The 20,182-nt window shown below is 40.5% G+C and overlaps 1 protein-coding gene across 1 annotated transcript; it reads left to right on the top strand.

The window, feature by feature from the left end:
* The first annotated feature begins 9,294 nt into the window (after window positions 1–9,294).
* LOC121981334 lies at window positions 9,295–11,763 on the top strand. The gene is made up of 2 exons (XM_042533789.1): window positions 9,295–9,481; window positions 9,833–11,763. The coding sequence occupies exon 2, from the start codon at window positions 9,927–9,929 to the stop codon at window positions 11,505–11,507; it is 1,581 nt and encodes a 526-aa protein (XP_042389723.1). The 5' UTR covers window positions 9,295–9,481; window positions 9,833–9,926; the 3' UTR covers window positions 11,508–11,763.
* Window positions 11,764–20,182: the final 8,419 nt, after the last annotated feature.

Below are 20,182 nucleotides of genomic sequence, written 5' to 3'. Positions count from 1 at the left end.
GAAAAGTTTTCACAAGTATATATGTTTGTTGTATCAATCGTCTTAAGGGAGCAGACCTACGGCCGAACGACAAGGTTCAACAGGCCGATCGATAGAGAACGGTCACATAGCCAACCGTTGTGCCACGTTATCTCGATCAGAAACTAAGGAGTGTCAAGGATGATTGGGTGGCACGCTTCACAGACAATTTTGTCCAGTCAATTAGACTTGCAGTCTCCTTCGACTAGACTTAAGGGGGGGGCATGTGATGCAGTGATGATGAGGGGCTCCACCCTACGGAGGATAGCGACCATGGTGGAGGTCAAAGTCAAGGCAGTCAATGCGCAGATAACCTTGGCCGGTCGGGCGAGCCTGCCCCAACCAAGGGAAGAAGGTCTCGGTCTGATCCCTCTTTCGACACGGGGAAGTCAAATGACCGACGCTTAATGGAGTATCAGATGCCGAATGGAGGAAGAGATGATGTGCAGAAGACGGGCCGAGCGGCTACCCCACTCGGCCAGGCAGCAGAGCTCGACATTGGTAGAGCGGAGCTTCGGCCGAGCGGCTACCTCGCTCAGCCATGCAACAGGTTTCAACATTGGCAGAGTTCAACTTCGGCCGAGCGACTACCTCGCTCGGCCTGGCAGCAAGTCTCGGCAGTGGTAGAGTGGAACTTCGGTCGAGCGGATGCAAGCACATGAGTAATAAGGTTCAAGCCTACCGGACAGGACACTGGAGCGGCGAAATTACGGTCGAGCGGCCAACCCGCTCGGCCTAACAGTACACTCCCTCTGATATCCATTGACATCCTTTTGGGAGTTGGTGCCGCCGACACCGACATGGATAGTCAGAAGATCGTACGACAGAAGCTTCCATAATCACTTCAGAGATATGCTTGGCCCGTTAAGGTACTGTGTCAGAGACACTTTCCTAACAAGTCTTTTCGGAGAAAACTTTGGGAAGCGTGCTCGCCTTGGGAAGCGTGCACGCGCGCTACAGGAGCTCTATATAAAGGGGGTCCAAGCATCGACGGAGGTATGCAATATGCGATAGACACTTTTCGCTACTGTTCATTTTGCTCTGCCTTCTACTTCATCGTCGGTAACTGACTTGAGTGTCGGAGGATCAACGCCGAGGACCCCTTCCTTGACTTGACACTGACGTAAGCTGTGTTGTAGGTTAGAGTGGAGTCCACAGAAGGTCAACGAGAATGCCACATCCCAGCTTTATATCTCGACTTTTGAACTAGATCAAATATTATGATAAGATTTAATATAATTGTGTTAGATGTGATAAAAATCATATTAATTTTGTTAAATTTTATAAAATTATACTAATTAATTTGGTAAAACCATCAAGCTGACAATTAATACAAACTATAATTTGGAAATCTAAGCTGCAACAATCGGACAAAACAAACATCTATAAATACCGCCAATTCGCTAAACAGGATTCACAATGAAGAGTAGTTAATGCAATAATTAAAAAAAACAAGAACTTGATCGCAACAAACATGCAACGCCGCACCCACAAAGATTATATTTATTTATTTTCACTTGGACTTTAAATATTTCTATATTTTGCTTTTGTTTTTGTTTTGTCTATTGTTGTGAACTTGTGATAATGAATGTGAATATTCAACGAATATACCGTTTATCTTATTATTTATATTATGTGATGGCGCTATTATTTGTTGGTATTGTGTAATATTTTTTAATATATATATATATATATATATATATATATATATATATATATATATATATATATATATATATATATATATATATATATATATATATATATATAGGAGTGATATCCTACGGGACTTAAGAAGCGTGACTGTGCACGCTTGCTTGGTTGGCGGATCGCGACGTGGATGTGACATGCGGAGTTGGACGCATTTCCTTTCTTTCTTTTCTTTGACTTTTGCTTTTGCACAGAACACACTGAACCTTCCTCCAGAGCAAAGCTAGGGCAAGTCGCGCTCACCCAAAGAAACAAGAAGGTAAAATAAATAGTATTAGCTAACTTACTACCTCCCAGTAGTACCAATGTGGTAAACAGAAGGTAAAATAAAATAAAATAATTGCGATAAGGATGAAAGAAAGGGAATGAGATAATCACCCAAAGAAACAAGAAATGGTGAGGGTCTGGAAGCTTCGTGGCCGCGCACGGATGTCAGAACGAGGAACACTGGAGGGGCGAGGACGGTGCCCTAGGGAGTCAAGATGAAACCAGAGTAAAACTATGGACAATGGGAAGTAGAAGAGAGACCCAAAGACAAGGAGCCTTACAGAGAGGTGCGGTGAGGGGCACGATCTGGAAGCTTCGTGGTCGCGCGCAGATGTGAGAACGAGAAACACTGGAGGGGCGAGGACGGCGTGCCCTAGCTTCGCTTCCGAGGTTTGCCGAGAGAGGCGCGAGGGGTTGGACGCTTCGCAGTCGAGGGAGGCGAGGGGGGGGGGGGAGCGAAGCTGAGAGCGAGGAGAACATGCCGAGGTCCGCGAGGCGCTGAGAGCGAGGAGGAGGATGCGCGACTTGCCCTAGCTTTGCTCCAGAGGAAGGATCGCGTGAGAGCTCTAGAGGAAGGATCGCGTGAGCGCGGCTTGCCCTAGCTTTGCTCTGGAGGAAGGTTCGGCATGTTCTGTGCCAAAGCAAAAGTCAAAGAAAAGAAATAAAGGAAATGCGTCCAACTCCGCATGCTGCGTCCACGTCACGATCCGCCAACGAAGCAGGCGCACACAGTCGCGCATCTTAAATCCCGCAGGATATCACTCCTATATATCTATATATATATTTATCCGGTGGTAAGAGCCCGGGACCCCTTAACGAGGGGTCAACGCCACGTGGAGGTCAAAAGGCCAGGTGATCCGTCGAAGAAGGGTGAGCCGACCGGACTCATGAGAAAAGGGCAAGCCGATCGGTCTGCCAGTAAACATCTGATAGTAAAAGGCGCCCTGACAGGGATCGAGGTTCCGACGCTCAATGAAACAGTAAATAATGACCGAGCGGAAGACCTAAGAGAAGGCAGGACGTAATGGGCGCGCCGCTCGGCCGGCGCAGGAAATTAAAGCCTTCCGGACGGCGCTCTTCGTCTAGCCGGCCGGATGGACGTCCTGGCCGGCGGTGGGTAAATAGGGACAGGAACATCTGCTGACAGCCGTCAAGTCGTATGGCTAAGCCATACTCCTAGTCTGACAACGGGGTGTCCTGTTGTCCCATCGAAGGCGTGATGAGACTGTTGCAGTATGGCGTCAGGTAAGCTTTCTGACAAACACAAACCGAGGTATGGGCCGCGGACACGTACGCGCCTCGGTGGGCGTGTAGAAGCTCTTTCACCACTCTATATAAAGAGCCGCAGACTTCGCTGGAGATACGCATTCTACGATTTTTGGAGCCGCTGCTTTGTTGCTTGCTTGCCTGACTTGAGCGTCGGAGGGTCGTCGCCGGGAACCCCTTCCTGGCCCGACTTCTGTGCAGGTCCGCCGGAGTGTCGTCCGACCTGCCGAAGATCTACGTCAGCGACAAGGAGAGCGCCCCGTGCCCAGCGTCCGTTGATTCAGCATTCGGACAAGATCAATTTGGCGCCGTCTGTGGGAACACTCCTGCATCCGAACGGAAACAATGGACGAGGCTGGACGACAACACACGGTGACGCTTTCGACGGAGGAACTCGACGCTCTGATCGAGATAAGGGCCGCCAAGCTTGTGGAGCAAAAACAGAAAGCAGCAGCCGAGCGGCCGGAGAAGCAAGCAACGTCAGCGTCTGGTGGTCGAGCGGAAACACCACCGGCTACCGTTCTATTCCGTCGGGCCCTATTCCGGACGCCTCCTGATGCTGTAGCAGTGAATCGCAATCGGGGATCTTCGTCAGATGAAATACCAATACGGGACAACAGAAAAGGCAAGGCCCTCCGAGCGGACGCTTCTCCCGAGCGGAAGCACCGACTGCCACAGTCTCATTTCCCTCAAAAGTAGATACTTCATCTCCCGAATTCAACTTATAGCAAGCCCCTCCTTCTGGAACCTCAAGAGCGGGAGTTTGATGTCAGGCGATGAATCGACCGCATACGAGGAAGTTGGGTGGACGAGTCGCCGAGCGGATGAAGATGGATTGGCACTTGGATCCACCATGAAGCGCAAATTATCTCCAGCCTGTCCGGGGCAGGGTGAAAGGTGCACCAATAGAATATGTGCTGTATATTTTCCGTTTGGTTGTATATTTGAAATGCAGAAGGCAAAATGTTATAATGTGCGCAATTGGCATTATCGGCCGAGCGACCTATCTTCATGGTGTATAAGATTCGAGCCACCGACTCGAAGACGAAGGCCCCGAGCCGTTCGGCCGGAGGTATAATATCCGAGCCAAGCGCTCGACGAACGAAGGCCCCGAGCCGTTCGGCCGGAGGTATAATATCCGAGCCAAGCGCTCGACGAAGAAGACCCCGAGCCGTTCGGCCGGGAGTACGATATCCGAGCTGGGGGAAAGGTGCGCTAAATGTAAATTTATACACATTTCGGTCGCCTATGTCCTTGTAATGCAGGAAGCAAAATTATAAAGATGGCAAATATCTTCGCCGACCGGCTGTGTTAAAAGTAGCCTTAAATAGGCCGTCGAGCTCCGACGTTAAATATCGAGAGACGAGCCGGCGTCTATAAACGTCCGAGCGGAAGACCGTCGAGCTCCGACGTTAAATATCGAGAGACGAGCCGGCGTCAATAAACGTCCGAGCGGAAGACCGTCGAGCTCCGACGTTAAATATCGAGAGACGAGCCGGCGTCTATAAACGTCCGAGCGGAAGACCGTCGAGCTCCGACGTTAAATATCGAGAGACAAGCCGGCGTCTATAAATGTCCGAGCGGAAGACCGTCGAGCTCCGACGTTAAATATCGAGAGACGAGCCGCGTTTATAAACCCTCCGAAGCGGAAGACCGCCGAGCTCCGACGTTAAATATCGAGAGACGAGCGGCTTATAAACCTTCCGAGCGGAAGACCGCCGAAGCTCCGACGTTAAATATCGAGACGAGCCGAGCGTCTATAAACATCCGAGCGGAAGACCATCGAGCTCCGACGTTAAATATCGAGACGAGCCGGCGTCTATAAACGTCCGAGCGGAAGACCGCCGAGCTCCGACGTTAAATATCGAGAGACGAGCCGACGTCTATAAACGCTCCGAGCGGAAGACCGCCGAGCTCGGCGTTAAATATCGAGAGACGAGCCGCTATAAACGCCCGAGTGGAAGACCGCCGAGCTCCGCTTAAATATCGAGACGAGCCGGCGCTATAAACGCCCGAAGGAAGACCGCCGAGCCCGACAAATATCGAGACGAGCCGCGTATAAACGCCCGAAGGAAGACCGCCGAGCTCCGACGTTAAATATCGAGAGACGAGCCGGCGTCTATAAACGTCCGAGCGGAAGACCGTCGAGCTCCGACGTTAAATATCGAGAGACGAGCCGGCGTCTATAAACGTCCGAGCGGAAGACCGTCGAGCTCCGACGTTAAAAATCGAGAGACGAGCCGGCGTCTATAAACCCTCCGAGCGGAAGACCGTCGAGCTCCGACGTTAAATATCGAGAGACGAGCCGGCGTCTATAAACCCTCTGAGCGGAAAAAGGCGATCAAGGGGACTCGTACTCGTCGTCAATATCGTTCGGCCACCTACGTGTTCCGCTCGGCCCAGTACCCAAAGATACTTCACCAACATCCAGTGAATAACCTCTTCTGTCAAAGCAGAATATATTCGTCCGAGCGGATGGTATTTTCATGGCGCCGCTCGGCCGAATTGATGGTCCAGTCAGTCGGACTTCGCCTCCTTCGACTAGACTCGAGGGGAAGGCAAGTGATCCGGTGGTAAGAGCCCGGGACCCCTTAACGAGGGGTCAACGCCACGTGGAGGTCAAAAGGCCAGGTGGTCCGTCGAAGAAGGGTGAGCCGACCGGACTCATGAGAAAAGGGCAAGCCGATCGGTATGCCAGTAAACATCTAATAGTAAAAGGCGCCCTGACAGGGATCGGGGTTCCGACACTCAATGAAACAGTAAATAATGACCGAGAGGAAGGCCTAAGAGAAGGCAGGACGTAATGGGCGCGCTGCTCTGCCGGCGCAGGGAATTAAAGCCTTCTGGATGGCGCTCTTCGTCTAGCCGGCCGGATGGACGTCCTGGCCGGCGGTGGGTAAATAGGGAACATCTGTCAAGTCGTATGGCTGCCATACTCCTAGTCCGACAACGGGTGTCCTTGTCCCATCAAGGCGTGATGAGGCTGATGCGGCGTCCGTAAGCTCGACAAACACAACCGAGGTATGGGCATGGACACGACGCGCCGGGGCGTGTAAGCTCTTTCACCGCTATATAAAGAGCCGCAGACTTCACGAGGTACGATTCTACGATTTTGGAGCCACTGCTTGCTGTTGCTTGCACGACTTGAGGCCGGAGGGTCGCTGGAACCCTTCCCGCCCGACTCTGCAGTCCGCCGAGTGTCCGTCCGACCTACCAAGATCTACGTCGTGACAAGGAGAGCGCCCGCCAGCCGATTCAAAGATTCGGACAGGATCATATATATATATATATATATATATATATATATATATATATATATATATATATATATATATATATATATATATATATATATATATACTCTTAGGGTGCGTTTGGTTCAAGTTATCATATATAGCCTTGGTTATGTGATTACGTAATCACATAACCAAGGTTATGAGGAATAAAATATAATCAAATGTTGTTTGGTTCAATTTAGGTAATGCAACAAAAACATGTTTGTTTGAAGATTTTAATAAATAACCTAGTTTAGTATTTTACTAGATTACCCTTAGTTACAAAACCAAATATTATAATAATAATAATAATAATAATAATATTATTATTATTATTATTATTTAAATTCTATTATATTTTACTATATTTTCATGTTTTATTTATTTATATATATATATATATATATTTTATTTTTTAAATTTGTAAATTTTTAAATTTTTTAAGTTTTTTTTTTATTTTTTTATTTTTTTATTTTTTTTTATTTTTTAGGGTTTGTTACATTTTTCTATTTTTAAATTTTTTAATGTTTAATTTTTTAATTATTTTTTACTTTTTAAAATTTTTTTTACTTTTTTTCTATTTTTTTAATGTTTTTTTGTATTTTTAAATTTTTTTTAATGTTTTTTCTATTGTTCAAAAGTTTTTTTTACCATTTTTAATTTTTTAAATTATTTTTTAATGATTTTTTATTTTTTTAAAAAATTTTTTACCTTTTTTTATATTTTTTTTATTTTATTTTTTATATTTTTCATTTTTTTCTTTACATTTTATTTTTTTCACATTTTTCTTTTATCCGAGGGTATTTTCGGTAAAAAAAAATCGATAACCCTTGAATCAAGAAAATCTCATTTTTCCGAGGTTTTCCGATTTCTGGTTGCATGCCCCTTTTACTGACGTGTCGGGCATGGAATATTACTCGGGAATCATCGATTACTGAAACCAAACAAGATTTTTGTTGATAACCTTGGATGGATAACCAAGGTTATCAGAAATAACCTCTAACCAAATACACCCTTAGGGTGCGTTTGGTTCGGGGTTATTCATGATAACCTTGGTTATCCATCCAAGGTTATCAACAAAAATCTTGTTTGGTTTAGGTATTCAATGATTCCCAAGTAACGTTCCATGCCCGACACGTCAGCAAAAGGGTCATGCAGCCCGGAATCGGAAAACCTCAGAAAACTAAGAGTGCGTTTGGTTTGCATCGTTTCCATTTTGATTTTCTGGAAAACACGCGTTTTCTAGAAAACAGAAAACGACTTTTTGTCATTCTCTGTTTTTCTAGAAAACGATAGCCAATTTTTTAGAAAACGCGCACGGAAAACGCAAACCAAACACCATTTTCCAGAAAACGCGCGTTTTCCAGAAAATAAAAATGGAAAACGCACGTACCAAACACCTCCTAAGGTTTTTCTTGATTCCGGGGTTAACGAATTTTTTATACCAAAAATAGCCTCCGATAAGAAAAAACATGGAAAAAAGAGAAAAAATGTAAAAAAAATATTTAAAAATGTAAAAAAAATAAAAAAAATGTTTAAAATTTTTTAAAAAATATTTTTTTTAAAAAAATAAAAATTTTAAAATTTTTTAAAAAATAAAAATTTAATTTTTTTTAAAAAATAAAAATAAAAAATTTTAAAAAATTTTAAAAATAAAAAAATTATAAAATTTTAAAAAATTTTAAAATAAAAAATAAAAAAATAAAATAAATAAATAAAATTTAAAATTTAAAAAATGTAAAAAAATAAAAAATATATAAATATGAATAATATAAAAAATATAAAAACATTAAAAAAATAAAAAAACACATAAAAAAGTAAAAAAAATACAAGAAAAAGAAAAGTAAAAAAACATAAAAATAATAATAATAATAATAATATTATGTATAGTTGATTTTGTAACTGTGGGTAATTCGGTAAAATATTAAACTAAGATATTCATTAAAACCTTCAAACAAATAAGTTTTTGTTGCATTACCTAGGTTAAACCAAATAACATTTGGTTATGTTTTATTCCCCATAACCTTAGTTATGTGATTACCTGGTAATCACATAACCAAGATTATACATGATAACTTGAACTAAATGCACCCTTTATCGAGGATATATTATGACTCGCCATATGCCATGCCAACAGCCAGCCCTAAACTAATCACTGTAGGTACACACATGAAACATACAACTGGAATCAAGAATCTAATCCTTGCAAAATTTTGAGTCACTATTAGAAAGATAATTAAAATAATCATTAAATATGTGATAATGCAATTGATTATTTTTAAAATTTCGTTTTAAATGAAGAGTAACTCTTGGATTACGGAGACTTTAAAAATCAATCTTTTTTATATAGTATTATAATGATAGAAAGGTGATTAAAATATATAACTTAAAAAATATATATCTATATATATCAAAATAATTCTATAAGAAATTGAAATGAAAGAAAATTAAGAAATGGATTTATAGCAATAATTATATTTCTATAAGTCAATGTGTAACAGTAGAATTTGACAAATTGAATAGAGATTGTATGATAACTTATTCTCCTCATTGTTACGAAAAAAACAATTAAAATTCCAACAACAATTTGTTAAAATACGAAAATAGGGGTCGAAAATCCATCACCACAATTAATAAAATAATTAAGGGTATAAATCCAAAAACAACCAGGTCAGTCACACAGCTAAGAAGGGACCGTGTCGTCTCCGTTAGTTAACGGCAAACTCGGGTCTCATCCGGTGGAGGCCGGGTCCCAACTCCCAAGTCCCGCTGGTTTCTTAAACGGCACCGTCACCGTTGCCCTTCCTTCCTCCCCTTCCTTCTCCTCTCCTCTCCTCTCGCGATCCCTCGCGCTAATGGAGGCGGCGGCCGCCGCAACGGAGGCGTCCAGATTGCTTTGTTCTTTCACGATTTCAACCCTTTTTGCCTCCTTCTAGCTCCAAAAGGTATGCTTTTGATGATTTTCTTCGTTTTAGGGTTAGAATAAGAGTTGATGTAGTAGCTTCTGCTTGACCGGAGGCGAGGTTAGGTTTCATCTGTGTGTGGGGGTCTCCCTGTTTTATCTTTCCATTCCCTGCCCCTTGTTTTACGGGGGGCTGATTGATTTTAGGTTTAAAGATGGATGTTGAAGTTTACAATTTGTTGCTTCTTTGATGCGAGAAATTGGCTAAAGTTTCTATTTTTTTTCACGGGGCGAGCACTGAAAAGGGATTTGGTTTGGTTGTTAAGAATTTGGTTGTAATGGAATTGTGGATTTTGTTTATATATATGTTGGATGCTTCTGTTGGATCTTGTAGGTCTCGAACCCTACCAGGTAGGCTGGATTGGAAGGTGAAAGGGGGTGGTAATCTTGAAGAGGAAGAGACAGATAGGGGGGAGCGAGAGCACGCCATGGGCGAGTCCATCCTTACCACCCTGTCCATGGAGAACCACCACCTCCATCACCACCCTTCCACCCTCCTCTCCATGGATCCTGCAGGCCTGCCGGGGATGGCCATCTCCCCTCTTGAAGACAGTGACCGGGAGCTCTCTGTCATCCACCAGCATCACCACAGCGCCCTTTCCAGCCCGCCGGACATCAATCTTCCTCTCTTGGTTGACCAATCCCCTCCGCCACAGCCCTGGGATCCTGACCCTATGGATATGTTGGACGTCAGCCTGGGCCCCCAGATCTGTGAGGCTGATGCTCTCCTCAACCTCCCCAAGGCAGGTAGCATTGCTAGTGCTGCCGGAGCCCGTAAGTGCGCCAAGAGAGGGGACAGCATATGGGGAGCATGGTTTTTCTTCAGTTTTTATTTTAAGCCTGCGCTTGTAGAGAAATCCAAGTGCAAGGTCGTTCGAGATGCAAATGGTGTCTCAGGGTTTGACAAGTCCGACCTCCGTCTCGATGTGTTTCTCGTCCAGCATGACATGGAAAACATGTACATGTGGGTCTTCAAGGAGAGGCCAGAGAACGCGCTGGGAAAGATGCAGCTGCGAAGTTACATGAACGGCCACTCACGCCAAGGAGAGCCTCAGTTCCCATTTGGTGTTGACAAAGGGTTCATGCGATCTCACCGGATGCAGAGGAAGCAGTACAGAGGGTTATCTAACCCTCAGTGCGTCCATGGGATTGAAGTGGTAAGGTCTCCGAACCTTTCAGCAGTCATAGAGGCTGATCATAAGAAGTGGATGGAGCTCACTGGAAGGGACCTCAATTTCTCCATCCCCCCCGAAGCTATCGATTATGAGTCCTGGAGGACTCTTCCAAGCACAGATTTTGAGCTTGAGAGACCTCCACCACCTTTGAAGAATACATCACAACCCACTTCAAGGAAATTGCTTAATGGTTCGGGACTCAATCTGTCAACCCAGCCATCAAATCATTCAAGTGGAGATGGTATGGATCTTTCTCCTGTGTGTAGTAAGCGCAGAAAGGACTTCTTTTCCCATGGAGGAAATGAGGATTGCGGTATGACTGGTAATCCATATTCAGACAGGCCTCAGGATATGGAAGTACATCCAGCTGAGCCTTCATGGGCAAATGAGTTCACTGGTGTGATGAGGCATGCATGTGGCCCAGTGACTGCTGCGAAAACGATCTATGAGGATGAAGAAGGATACCTGATTATGGTTAGCCTGCCTTTCTCTGATCAGCAACGAGTGAAGGTATCCTGGAAAAACAATCTTACACATGGAATAGTTAAAATATCCTGTGTCAGTACTGCTCGGATGCCCTATATAAAGCGGCACGATAGGACATTCAAACTGACAGATCCTTCCCCTGAGCATTGCCCTCCAGGAGAATTTGTAAGAGAAATACCACTACCTACACGGATTCCAGAAGATGCAAAGATCGAAGCCTACTACGATGAATCAGGCACCGTATTAGAGATTATGATTCCTAAGCATAGTGCTGGCCCTGAAGAGCATGAGGTTCAAGTATGTATGCGCCCTCCTCATCTTGGTGCCAATGACCTTATGTTGACCTGATGGGCAGTAATTTAGTGTGCTTTTGTTTGGTTTCCATGGTCAATTTTTCATTGTTTACTAACTTTATCTCATCAAAAGGAATTGATGGAATGAAAAGCTCACCCTTATTATTGAGCTTCTCTTGCAACTTTGTTCCACCGGCTCTTTATTGTGTTATTTGTAGTCGGAATACAAACCAGGAACATTGAAAAATTAGTGACAATTTGATCAGTCTTAGGTACATTTGCCCATAATTAATTATTTATTCATGAGAAAATCCATTGATGTCCTTTTTTCTTATTTTTGTTTTTCAGAAGTGTATCTGGATAAATGGCTATTGTTCCTAACTACTGGGTCACTTGTAGATTATTAAATTCTGCAGTGTACTTACTAAGCAATTTTATTGAGGTCACTATGTTGGGTATTTCCTTTTGGTATTATGTGGATATAGTATTGTGCAGGCTCAAGTTGCTCCTATCCTATTTACTTTGGTGTTTGGTTTATTAGGTACAAGGGTTTAATGACTGTGGTAGTGTCTGCTAGTAATCTTATTATGCAGCATCTTAGCCACTGTGAAGTACATATTGTTTAAAACCTGGACTTTCTTATCTAAGCAGGAGCCATGACATATAACAATATGTGCCATTTTTCAGACTTTTGCTTGGTAAGCTTCTCCTTCAAATATGATAATACGGTCAATTTTTTTCAGGCTCTTGCTTGGTGAGCTTCAAGTATGATAATATTTTGTTTCTTCCCTTCCTCTCTGTCTTTGGCCATTACTCTTCTCTGTGTTGTGGTCCTCCCATTTCTTTTTCATTGTGTTGCATGTAGCTCTTTTCCTAGTCAGGTGCTCTTCTCTATTGTAACCCTAAAACTATCCATCTTTGCCCCCCTCTGATCTCATTATCTCATTTTTATAAAACCTCCCCTCCCCCCCACCCATCTTAAGCTCTGCTGCTACTAATTCGTTCGTCATAGCTCTCTATTCTCTGCTGCTGCTTAGTTTCGACCTCACCCTTCTTTGTTTAGCATTGTACTACCCAATTAGCCTCCTATGGAACCATAAACTCTCTCCCCATTTTGGAAAATCATCTACCCTCAGCCCCATCAACGCATAAAATTTCATAGGTGCTCGAGCCATTCCCACAAAACACTCTATTCTGATTTATGCAACAAATTTTTGACAGCATGGCAAGTCTAATTTTCTTATATATGCACTAGATATGCTTGTATAGCTCTCTCACTAGGTATCTTGTACCAAAGAGGAAGTGGAAACACTTTGCCATTGATTTTGTTTTGGGGCTCTGCCAGTGGCGAGAAGGGGTGAGACACAATCATCGGATTATTCGGCGTGGCTTAATTTTACTTCTTGATTGTAGGAGAGCTTGTATGCGACTTCAGGGACAAGGTTGAGGTTTGTCCAACATACTGCCCTCAGAAGGATGGCTAATCCAAGAGGAGAACATATACCTTATTTGTCAAGAAAGCTATGTCAGTCGGAATTAGAGTTTGAGGTAGGAAACTATGTTTCTCTACGTGTGTTGCCGAAGAAAGGGGTAGAACAGTTCATCTCGGCAAGAAACTAGCTCCTAAATTTGTTGGTCATTTGAGATCTCAGGGTGAGTTGGAGCATTGATATACTGTTTAGCCTTAAACTCTTTTTTGATGAAGGCACCCAGTGTTTCATGTGTCAATACTAATGCCATTTCACGAACATGATAGTCAAACAGGTTAAAGTTGGATGGCAATGCTATTTTCATTTAGAAGCCATTTGAGAACACAATGAGTTAATACGTGCAGTAGCCTCATTGGTATCTTTTTACTGAGACCTAAACTTGTGACCAAATGAGGATGTAAATAACCTTGAAAAAAAAATCAAATTTAATTATTTTGTATTTATTAGCTATTGGGTTAGTCAAGCACTGATTCATTTGAACATGCTAAGCTTGAACCTACTGAAGCATTTGACTTATGGTTATAGGTGATGGAAGGGTGGGCTTCGAACGCGGATTTGATCGAGTCAAGATTGTTGCGACTGGAAGTAGATGATTGAAGAATGACCGTCCCTGAATTCAAAACTTAAAATAATCTTACTAATTTCTTAGCAAGGTAAGTTCATACAAATATGCAACGGAAAATAAAAAAAATATAAACAAAAACACTTAGCTGTAAAGTGGTTCCATAACCCTTAAGCTCCTATTTCAAGACCTATAATCTGTTGGTTGATGATTACTTCCGAACAATCACTATTTTTTCTCCTTCTCGAACAACTGATGGAAGTTATGAAACCTCTTGCTGACAAGAAACCTCTTATGATCTCTCAGATTGATTACAATCAGAAATTAAAGAACAGAGTGTTACAATGCTGACTTAGAAATGTTTGCATTATATCTGGGAATGTTAGCTTCAAATCTCTTGCATAAATACCTTTTTATGGGCCTTCATCCAACTTCATATTGTCTTGACCATTCTACTGATCTGGCTAATGCACTATAATCATTAGCTGATCTGACCGTTATCTTGTAGCTTTTTTAAATCAACGACTCTTTCTAAGTCTTTTTGTTGTAGTAGCAATCAATTAGACTTGGTCATCAATCAGTTCATTCCTCAGTCGACTCGGCTATAAAAAATAACTTTTTGCTCACTGGTCGATCTGTTCGAGTCAACTCAACCTTCATCAGTCAATTATCTAGTTGATTGATTAGTAGTAGACTAGTACAACTACAACATTAAATAGAAAATTTTTGTATCTAGTTGATTGATGAGTAGACTAGGAAAACTACAACATTAAATAGAAAAATTTTAGCTTTCACTCGGTTCAGAATCGTAAATCGTTCAATTAAACACTTGAGTAACGCAGCGGAAAAAAAGAGAAAAACAACGCAAACACGAGGGTATTTACTTCGTTCGGAGCCGAGCTCGACTCCTACTCGAAGGCCGCGATCCTTGATCGTTTACCGTGGGCAACAACTAATAGCTCAAATAGAATTACAAGTGAAGTACAATAATCAATAAGAAATGATTAAATTATACCGACGACAATATGAATAACTGAAGATTCGGAGCTCCGGATCGTCGGGGGGTCGTTGCAGCACTTCGGGATCGTGTCGTTAGCAGCTAGTCGCAGAAGGATTGCTTGGAATGAGTTGTATTGGCTGCTGCTTCGAGACACCCTTATAAAGGGTGTTCAAGGTGTTTTCATTAAGCTCCAATGCGCCTCCAACCTAAGGTTTTATCCCGATTAATCTGCTGTCGATCAAGCATTGACCGCTGCTCATTATCCACCTTAAGGCGCCTCCAACACCACTCCAAGGCGCCTTCAAGCCACGGTCCAAGGCGCCTTCAGTCCCCATGAAGGCGCCTCCAACTCCTCTGGACAGCTGGCTTCGGCTTGCACCCGAGGCGCCTTCAAGCCCCATGGAGGCGCCTCAGACACTGTTCATCCGAGGTGTACTTTGTGTTTTTCGTACCTACAAACATGTTAGTCCCAAAATACCTACAACACAAAGTTAGTACACAATAATAGTATGAATATGAAAGTTTGACAGTCTCCGGACTGTCCGGGTCTGATTTCGGATTTCCAACCGAAAACCCTAGGTCGACCCGATGCCTACTGTTCCCTCTACGGGGAACGTGTCCTCACCTACTCCACTCAGGAGATTTACCTATTGCCAGTGTGATCCTCCAGATCGACTGGACTTTTGCTCGGCGCTCGATACTTCCGGACTTTCTGCTGGACTTCCACTTTCCGGCTGGTCTAGTCTTTCACCTGGTTTGCGACACCAGGACTTTCCACCTAGGGTTACCCCCCTAGGACTTTTGCCTGAAGCACTCAATCCACCAAGACTTTCCGCATAGGGTTACCGCCCCCTATGACCTAGGGTTACCGCCCCCTAGGGTTTTTCCTTTGCCTAACCGCAGCTAGGACTTTTCTCCACCTAGGGTTACCACCCCCTAGGACCTAGGGTTATCACCCCTAGGGTTTTCACCTGCCTAACCGCAGTTAGGACTTTCCTGAAACACTTATTCAACATGATAGATAACAAAGAATCTTAACTTTGAATCTCTTTGCCATTATCAAAACTTAGATTCGATCGTCGGATGCTTTCCACACTAACAAAAAGTAACTTTTTTTTTTCTTGGTGCAACCTCATCGAGGTCATAAAACAAAGTTAATACTAAGTAAAACAAGCATGTACAACAACACACTAGACAATTTGATATGGTTCAGTAGCCCCAAACTCCTAATCCACCGTCTATGATCTTTAATGATCATTCTTCGAATATCTATCTTTCTCCTCTTAAAAAAAAATTGTACGAGGTGGATAACTATGGAGGCTTACAATTGAATCATAGGGCTTTAAATGTAGATCAACAAAACAACAATAAAAATAATAAAGTAATCAATCTACTTTTATTGTCTTTGTGGCCTCTGAACTCTCTTCTAAAGGCTCCTCCACGCAACCAAAATTTGACACGGTGATGTTGATGTCGCACCTATAAATCGACGACTGATGCAACCCATTTCCTCAGCTCACGTAATACAATAACTACTTCATCTAGGGTTCACCAATTAATTGACAAACAACCATCAGTCAACTATCATTGATTGAATACCACGGCTTGCGAACCGATTCCTTCAGTGGAATGTAAAGGGGTGCTAGACAAAAATTTAAGATAGCTAGTATAGCTCCAAAAACCACGTATTGTTCATCCTTAAATTCTCCAAGTTCTAAGCATTTTGAGGTTGAAATTGATATCAACTCTTCTAAAGATTAATCAACCCTCCTTAGCTACCATGGGCATCCACAGTGGGAGCTCGGAGCTCCCACTGCGGATGTGGCGATACAGGAGAGCTCCCTCCCATAGCGGGAGGGAGCTCCTTCCCATTCGGCGAGGACTCCATAATTTTTTTAATTAAAATAATTTTTTTAATTTAAATATAATATTTGAGGTGTTTTTTTAATTAGGTGAGAAATATGACATGGGGGTTAAGAAGATGTGGGATCTATAAAAAAGTTGTTAAGAGATTCTTTTGATAGCGGAGAGATGTATAAAATTTTTTACTTTTGACGTGGTATGAATGTGACAACGAAGAAACTCTCTGAGAGCTCCAATGACCGTGAATGTTATAATGGGTTATATTTTTTTTTTTAAAAAAATGAATTTGTAATAATTATACAGTTAAAATTTTAGCAAACAATTCTTCTTTATTTTTTTGAAAAATACTTTTCAATTTCAAAATATTTTTTACTCTGAACATGGTTTGTTCATTGCGGTCTTTGTTTTATTATTTTCATTTTCATGGTATTTTTAATATCAAGTGCATTTTCTTTACTTCATTTCCATTTTTATATAAGCAAAAATTTGAATATACAACCAGGCTTAATCTCGTAGTTCCTTCATCTTCTACAATTTCACTCTTCCCTTCCCGAACTCTCAAGAACTTGGATTTTGTTGAACGTCGACGAAGCGTCCACGTTTCGCCGGAGGGAAGGCTTCCAAATTCCGTTATCCCTTCTCACAGCTCTAGGTTTTTCCACCTCATAACTCTACGATATCTCTCAGTTTGCTTGTCCTCTCGCAACTCAGGCATCAGGCTCTAGGTTAGAATCATATTGAACCTTCCGGGTGGTGTCTATGGCATCAGGCTCCACTCTAGAACCTTCTGGGTTGTGTCTATGGCATCAGGCTCCACTCTAGAACCTTCTGAGTCGTGTCTATGACATCAGTTTGCTCTTCCTTCTTGGAGTAAGGGGGTGCTTACGCACACCCTCGCGCCCCTTGCCTCTGCCACTAGATTCCTTGTATAATATTTGCACCACTCAATTGATCATAAATAATCAATCGACTGATCCAACAAAAATATAATATAGAATGTGTCTTAGTTGATAGTGTTAGTCAACTACTCATAAGTAATGAGGTGATTGCACAAATAAAAACAAACTCATAATATGATACTTACTCAATTACTCCGCTTGATTGCCCTCGGTTGGCTATATCAGTTGATTTACAATATGACTTCGACTCATTTAATAGTCTAATCTATCTAAATTGAGATATGCCCACACTCGAATATATTTTTACTCAACTCTTAGCTCACCAATAATTGTCTTCCGCCACAAGATCTTCTACCAAGTTTCTTGTTACTAATCCCTTTAGCATATTTCTCACTTCCATCTCTAGCAATTTTTTATCAAGTTTCTCATCCCTTAAATGCACCAAGAGGACTAAGCTATATATATATATATATATATAAAAGAAGAAGTGAGTTTTAGAATAGCATTGGGATTTTATAAATTAATATTCCATTCAAGTCCAGCTAAAGTTTCTGAATTGTATTATCTGGATTTAAGAAAATGTATTCCTTTGATTGTAAAGCTAGATTTAGATAATCTAAGTGTTTAGAAGTTGTGCTCATAAACTCATTATAGGGTTAGAAATCATCCTGTCTCTGATACCAAAGTTGGAGGTGGTTTTGTGAGTTATATATATATATATATATATATATATATATTTGATATGCTAAGCGACACTTTGTGCACGACCATGAGCGAAATCCGACGTGGGCTATCTGACGCGGCCAAAACTCAATTTTTTTAATCTCTCTCTCATCTACATGCAACAACTTTTCTCTCTTTCTTTTTAATTAAAATAATATTTTATCTTCTCTCTCATATTATTACATGTAAAAAATTATTGTGGTAGTGATTATACAACATTGTAGCAGCTACTATGCATAGTAGCTACTACAACTTGTAGCAGTTACTATGCAGTAGCTGTTACAACAGTGCCGAGGCTGCTACAACGGTGCCGAGGCTATTACAACGGTGCAGTAGCTGCTACAACTATGCAGTAGTTGCTATAATGGTGCAGAAGCTGTTACAACGGTACTGAAGTTACTACAACAGTGTAGTAGAAGCTACTACACTGGTGCAGAAGCTGCTGCAACGATGTAGAAGTCGCTGCAACGATGCAGAAGTCGCTGCAACGGTGTAAAAACCGCTGCAACGGTGCAAAAACCGCTGCAATGGTGCAGTAGCTGCTGCAACATAGTAGCTACACAATAGTATTGCTACACGTTATAACAGCTACTATACAAAAACTGTTACAACGTGTAGCATCTATTGTGTAATAACTGCTACAACGTTGTAGTAGCATTGTATAGTAGTTGCTACAATGTTGTAGTAGTTACATCACTTTTAAAAATTAGCAGTATAGTGATGTTGCATGCAATCAAATGAGAGAGAAATGAGAATTTTATAGTTGTTACATGTAGATAAGAGAGAAAAGTTATTGTATGCAGATGAGAGAGATATTAAAAAAAATTAGATTTTGGTCGCGTCAGATAGCTCACGTAGGATTTCGCTTATATATATATATATATATATATATATATATATATATATATATATATATATATATATATATATATATATATATATATATATAATTTTTCTCATTCTTTTTCATTCAGACTTGAGACCAGCAATGACGGTTTTATTTTTTTTTAAATAAAAATGTTAAAATATTAATTATATAAAAAAATTTATATAAAATTTAGTTTTTTTTAGCTTTCGAGATCCAAAATTATTAATTAAAATTTTATATTCAAGTTTTGAAAATATGTTTTATCAATTAATAAAATTACTAAAATATTTAATCTTTCTTAAAACATTGAACATAAATAAGACTTTATTAATTTAAATTTTGAAAAAAAAATCTATTGAAGGTATACTACTGAGTATGGTAAATAGTATTCTATAAACTATCTATGTATTGGAAAAAATTTTAAGTTTTTTATAAGGTTCAATATCTAATGTGTTATTTTTAATTTTGGATTTATTATTATTTTTTTTAAACTTTTAAATCTAAAAGTAAATCTAAACCATCAAATATCAAATAACATGTCATGCGTTAAAAAGTTTTCAAGATTTAAACATTTTATTTTTGAATATCATCATCAAGCAAATTTAACTTTTTTATGGCATATAAAAAATTAAAATCATTTTTATATATTTTAAATTGTTTAAATGTACTTTTAAGTGAAGAAAATAGCATGATCAATAATATAATTAAAGTAATTAATTTTAAAAGATACTCTAGGTAAACACCTTTAGTTTTATTCTCACCAAGTCATTTGTTTCTTCAAATTACACTTTTTTTTTTTTTTACCAATTTTGGTTCTTCATTTGTAATTTGTTTAGTAGAAATCATAATAGATATGAATTCATTTTCTTTATAATCATTAAAAAAAGAAATAAAACCTTTTAGCTGATCTAATGTAATAATAATATTCATATCTTTATATTGTAAAAATTTACTAATCGTATCAACTACAATATTATATCATACCTAAAAAAAATTTAAAATTTTTAAACTTATATGTTGCTAAAAATTTGCTTCATTTTTTATTTTAAGATCATCATTAGTTTCTGCAAGTTTATATAATGTAGAAACTATTGAGAGAATATATATCCTCATATATCTCAAGAATGAATACAAGACAAGTTTATATAGAAAATATAAACCTAAGACAGATAAAGAATTATACGAGATAAAGGAAACATAATATACAACAATGAATGCACAACAAATAGAGGATATTTCATAATAAATGCACAATAAATAGAGGATATATCCCAATAGACCCCCTCAAGATGGTGGGCTCATGGAGACACCAATCTTGGAACATA

Source organism: Zingiber officinale, chromosome 5A (genome assembly GCF_018446385.1).
Source record: "Zingiber officinale cultivar Zhangliang chromosome 5A, Zo_v1.1, whole genome shotgun sequence".
NCBI lineage: Eukaryota > Viridiplantae > Streptophyta > Magnoliopsida > Zingiberales > Zingiberaceae > Zingiber > Zingiber officinale.
Note: the sequence above shows the minus strand (reverse complement) of the source record. Positions and strands in the feature narration are given on the sequence as shown.

Bases quoted from the DNA above. Each gene is read 5' to 3' on its own strand.
- LOC121981334 (XM_042533789.1), top strand. From the start codon at position 9,927: ATGGGCGAGTCCATCCTTACCACCCTGTCCATGGAGAACCACCACCTC.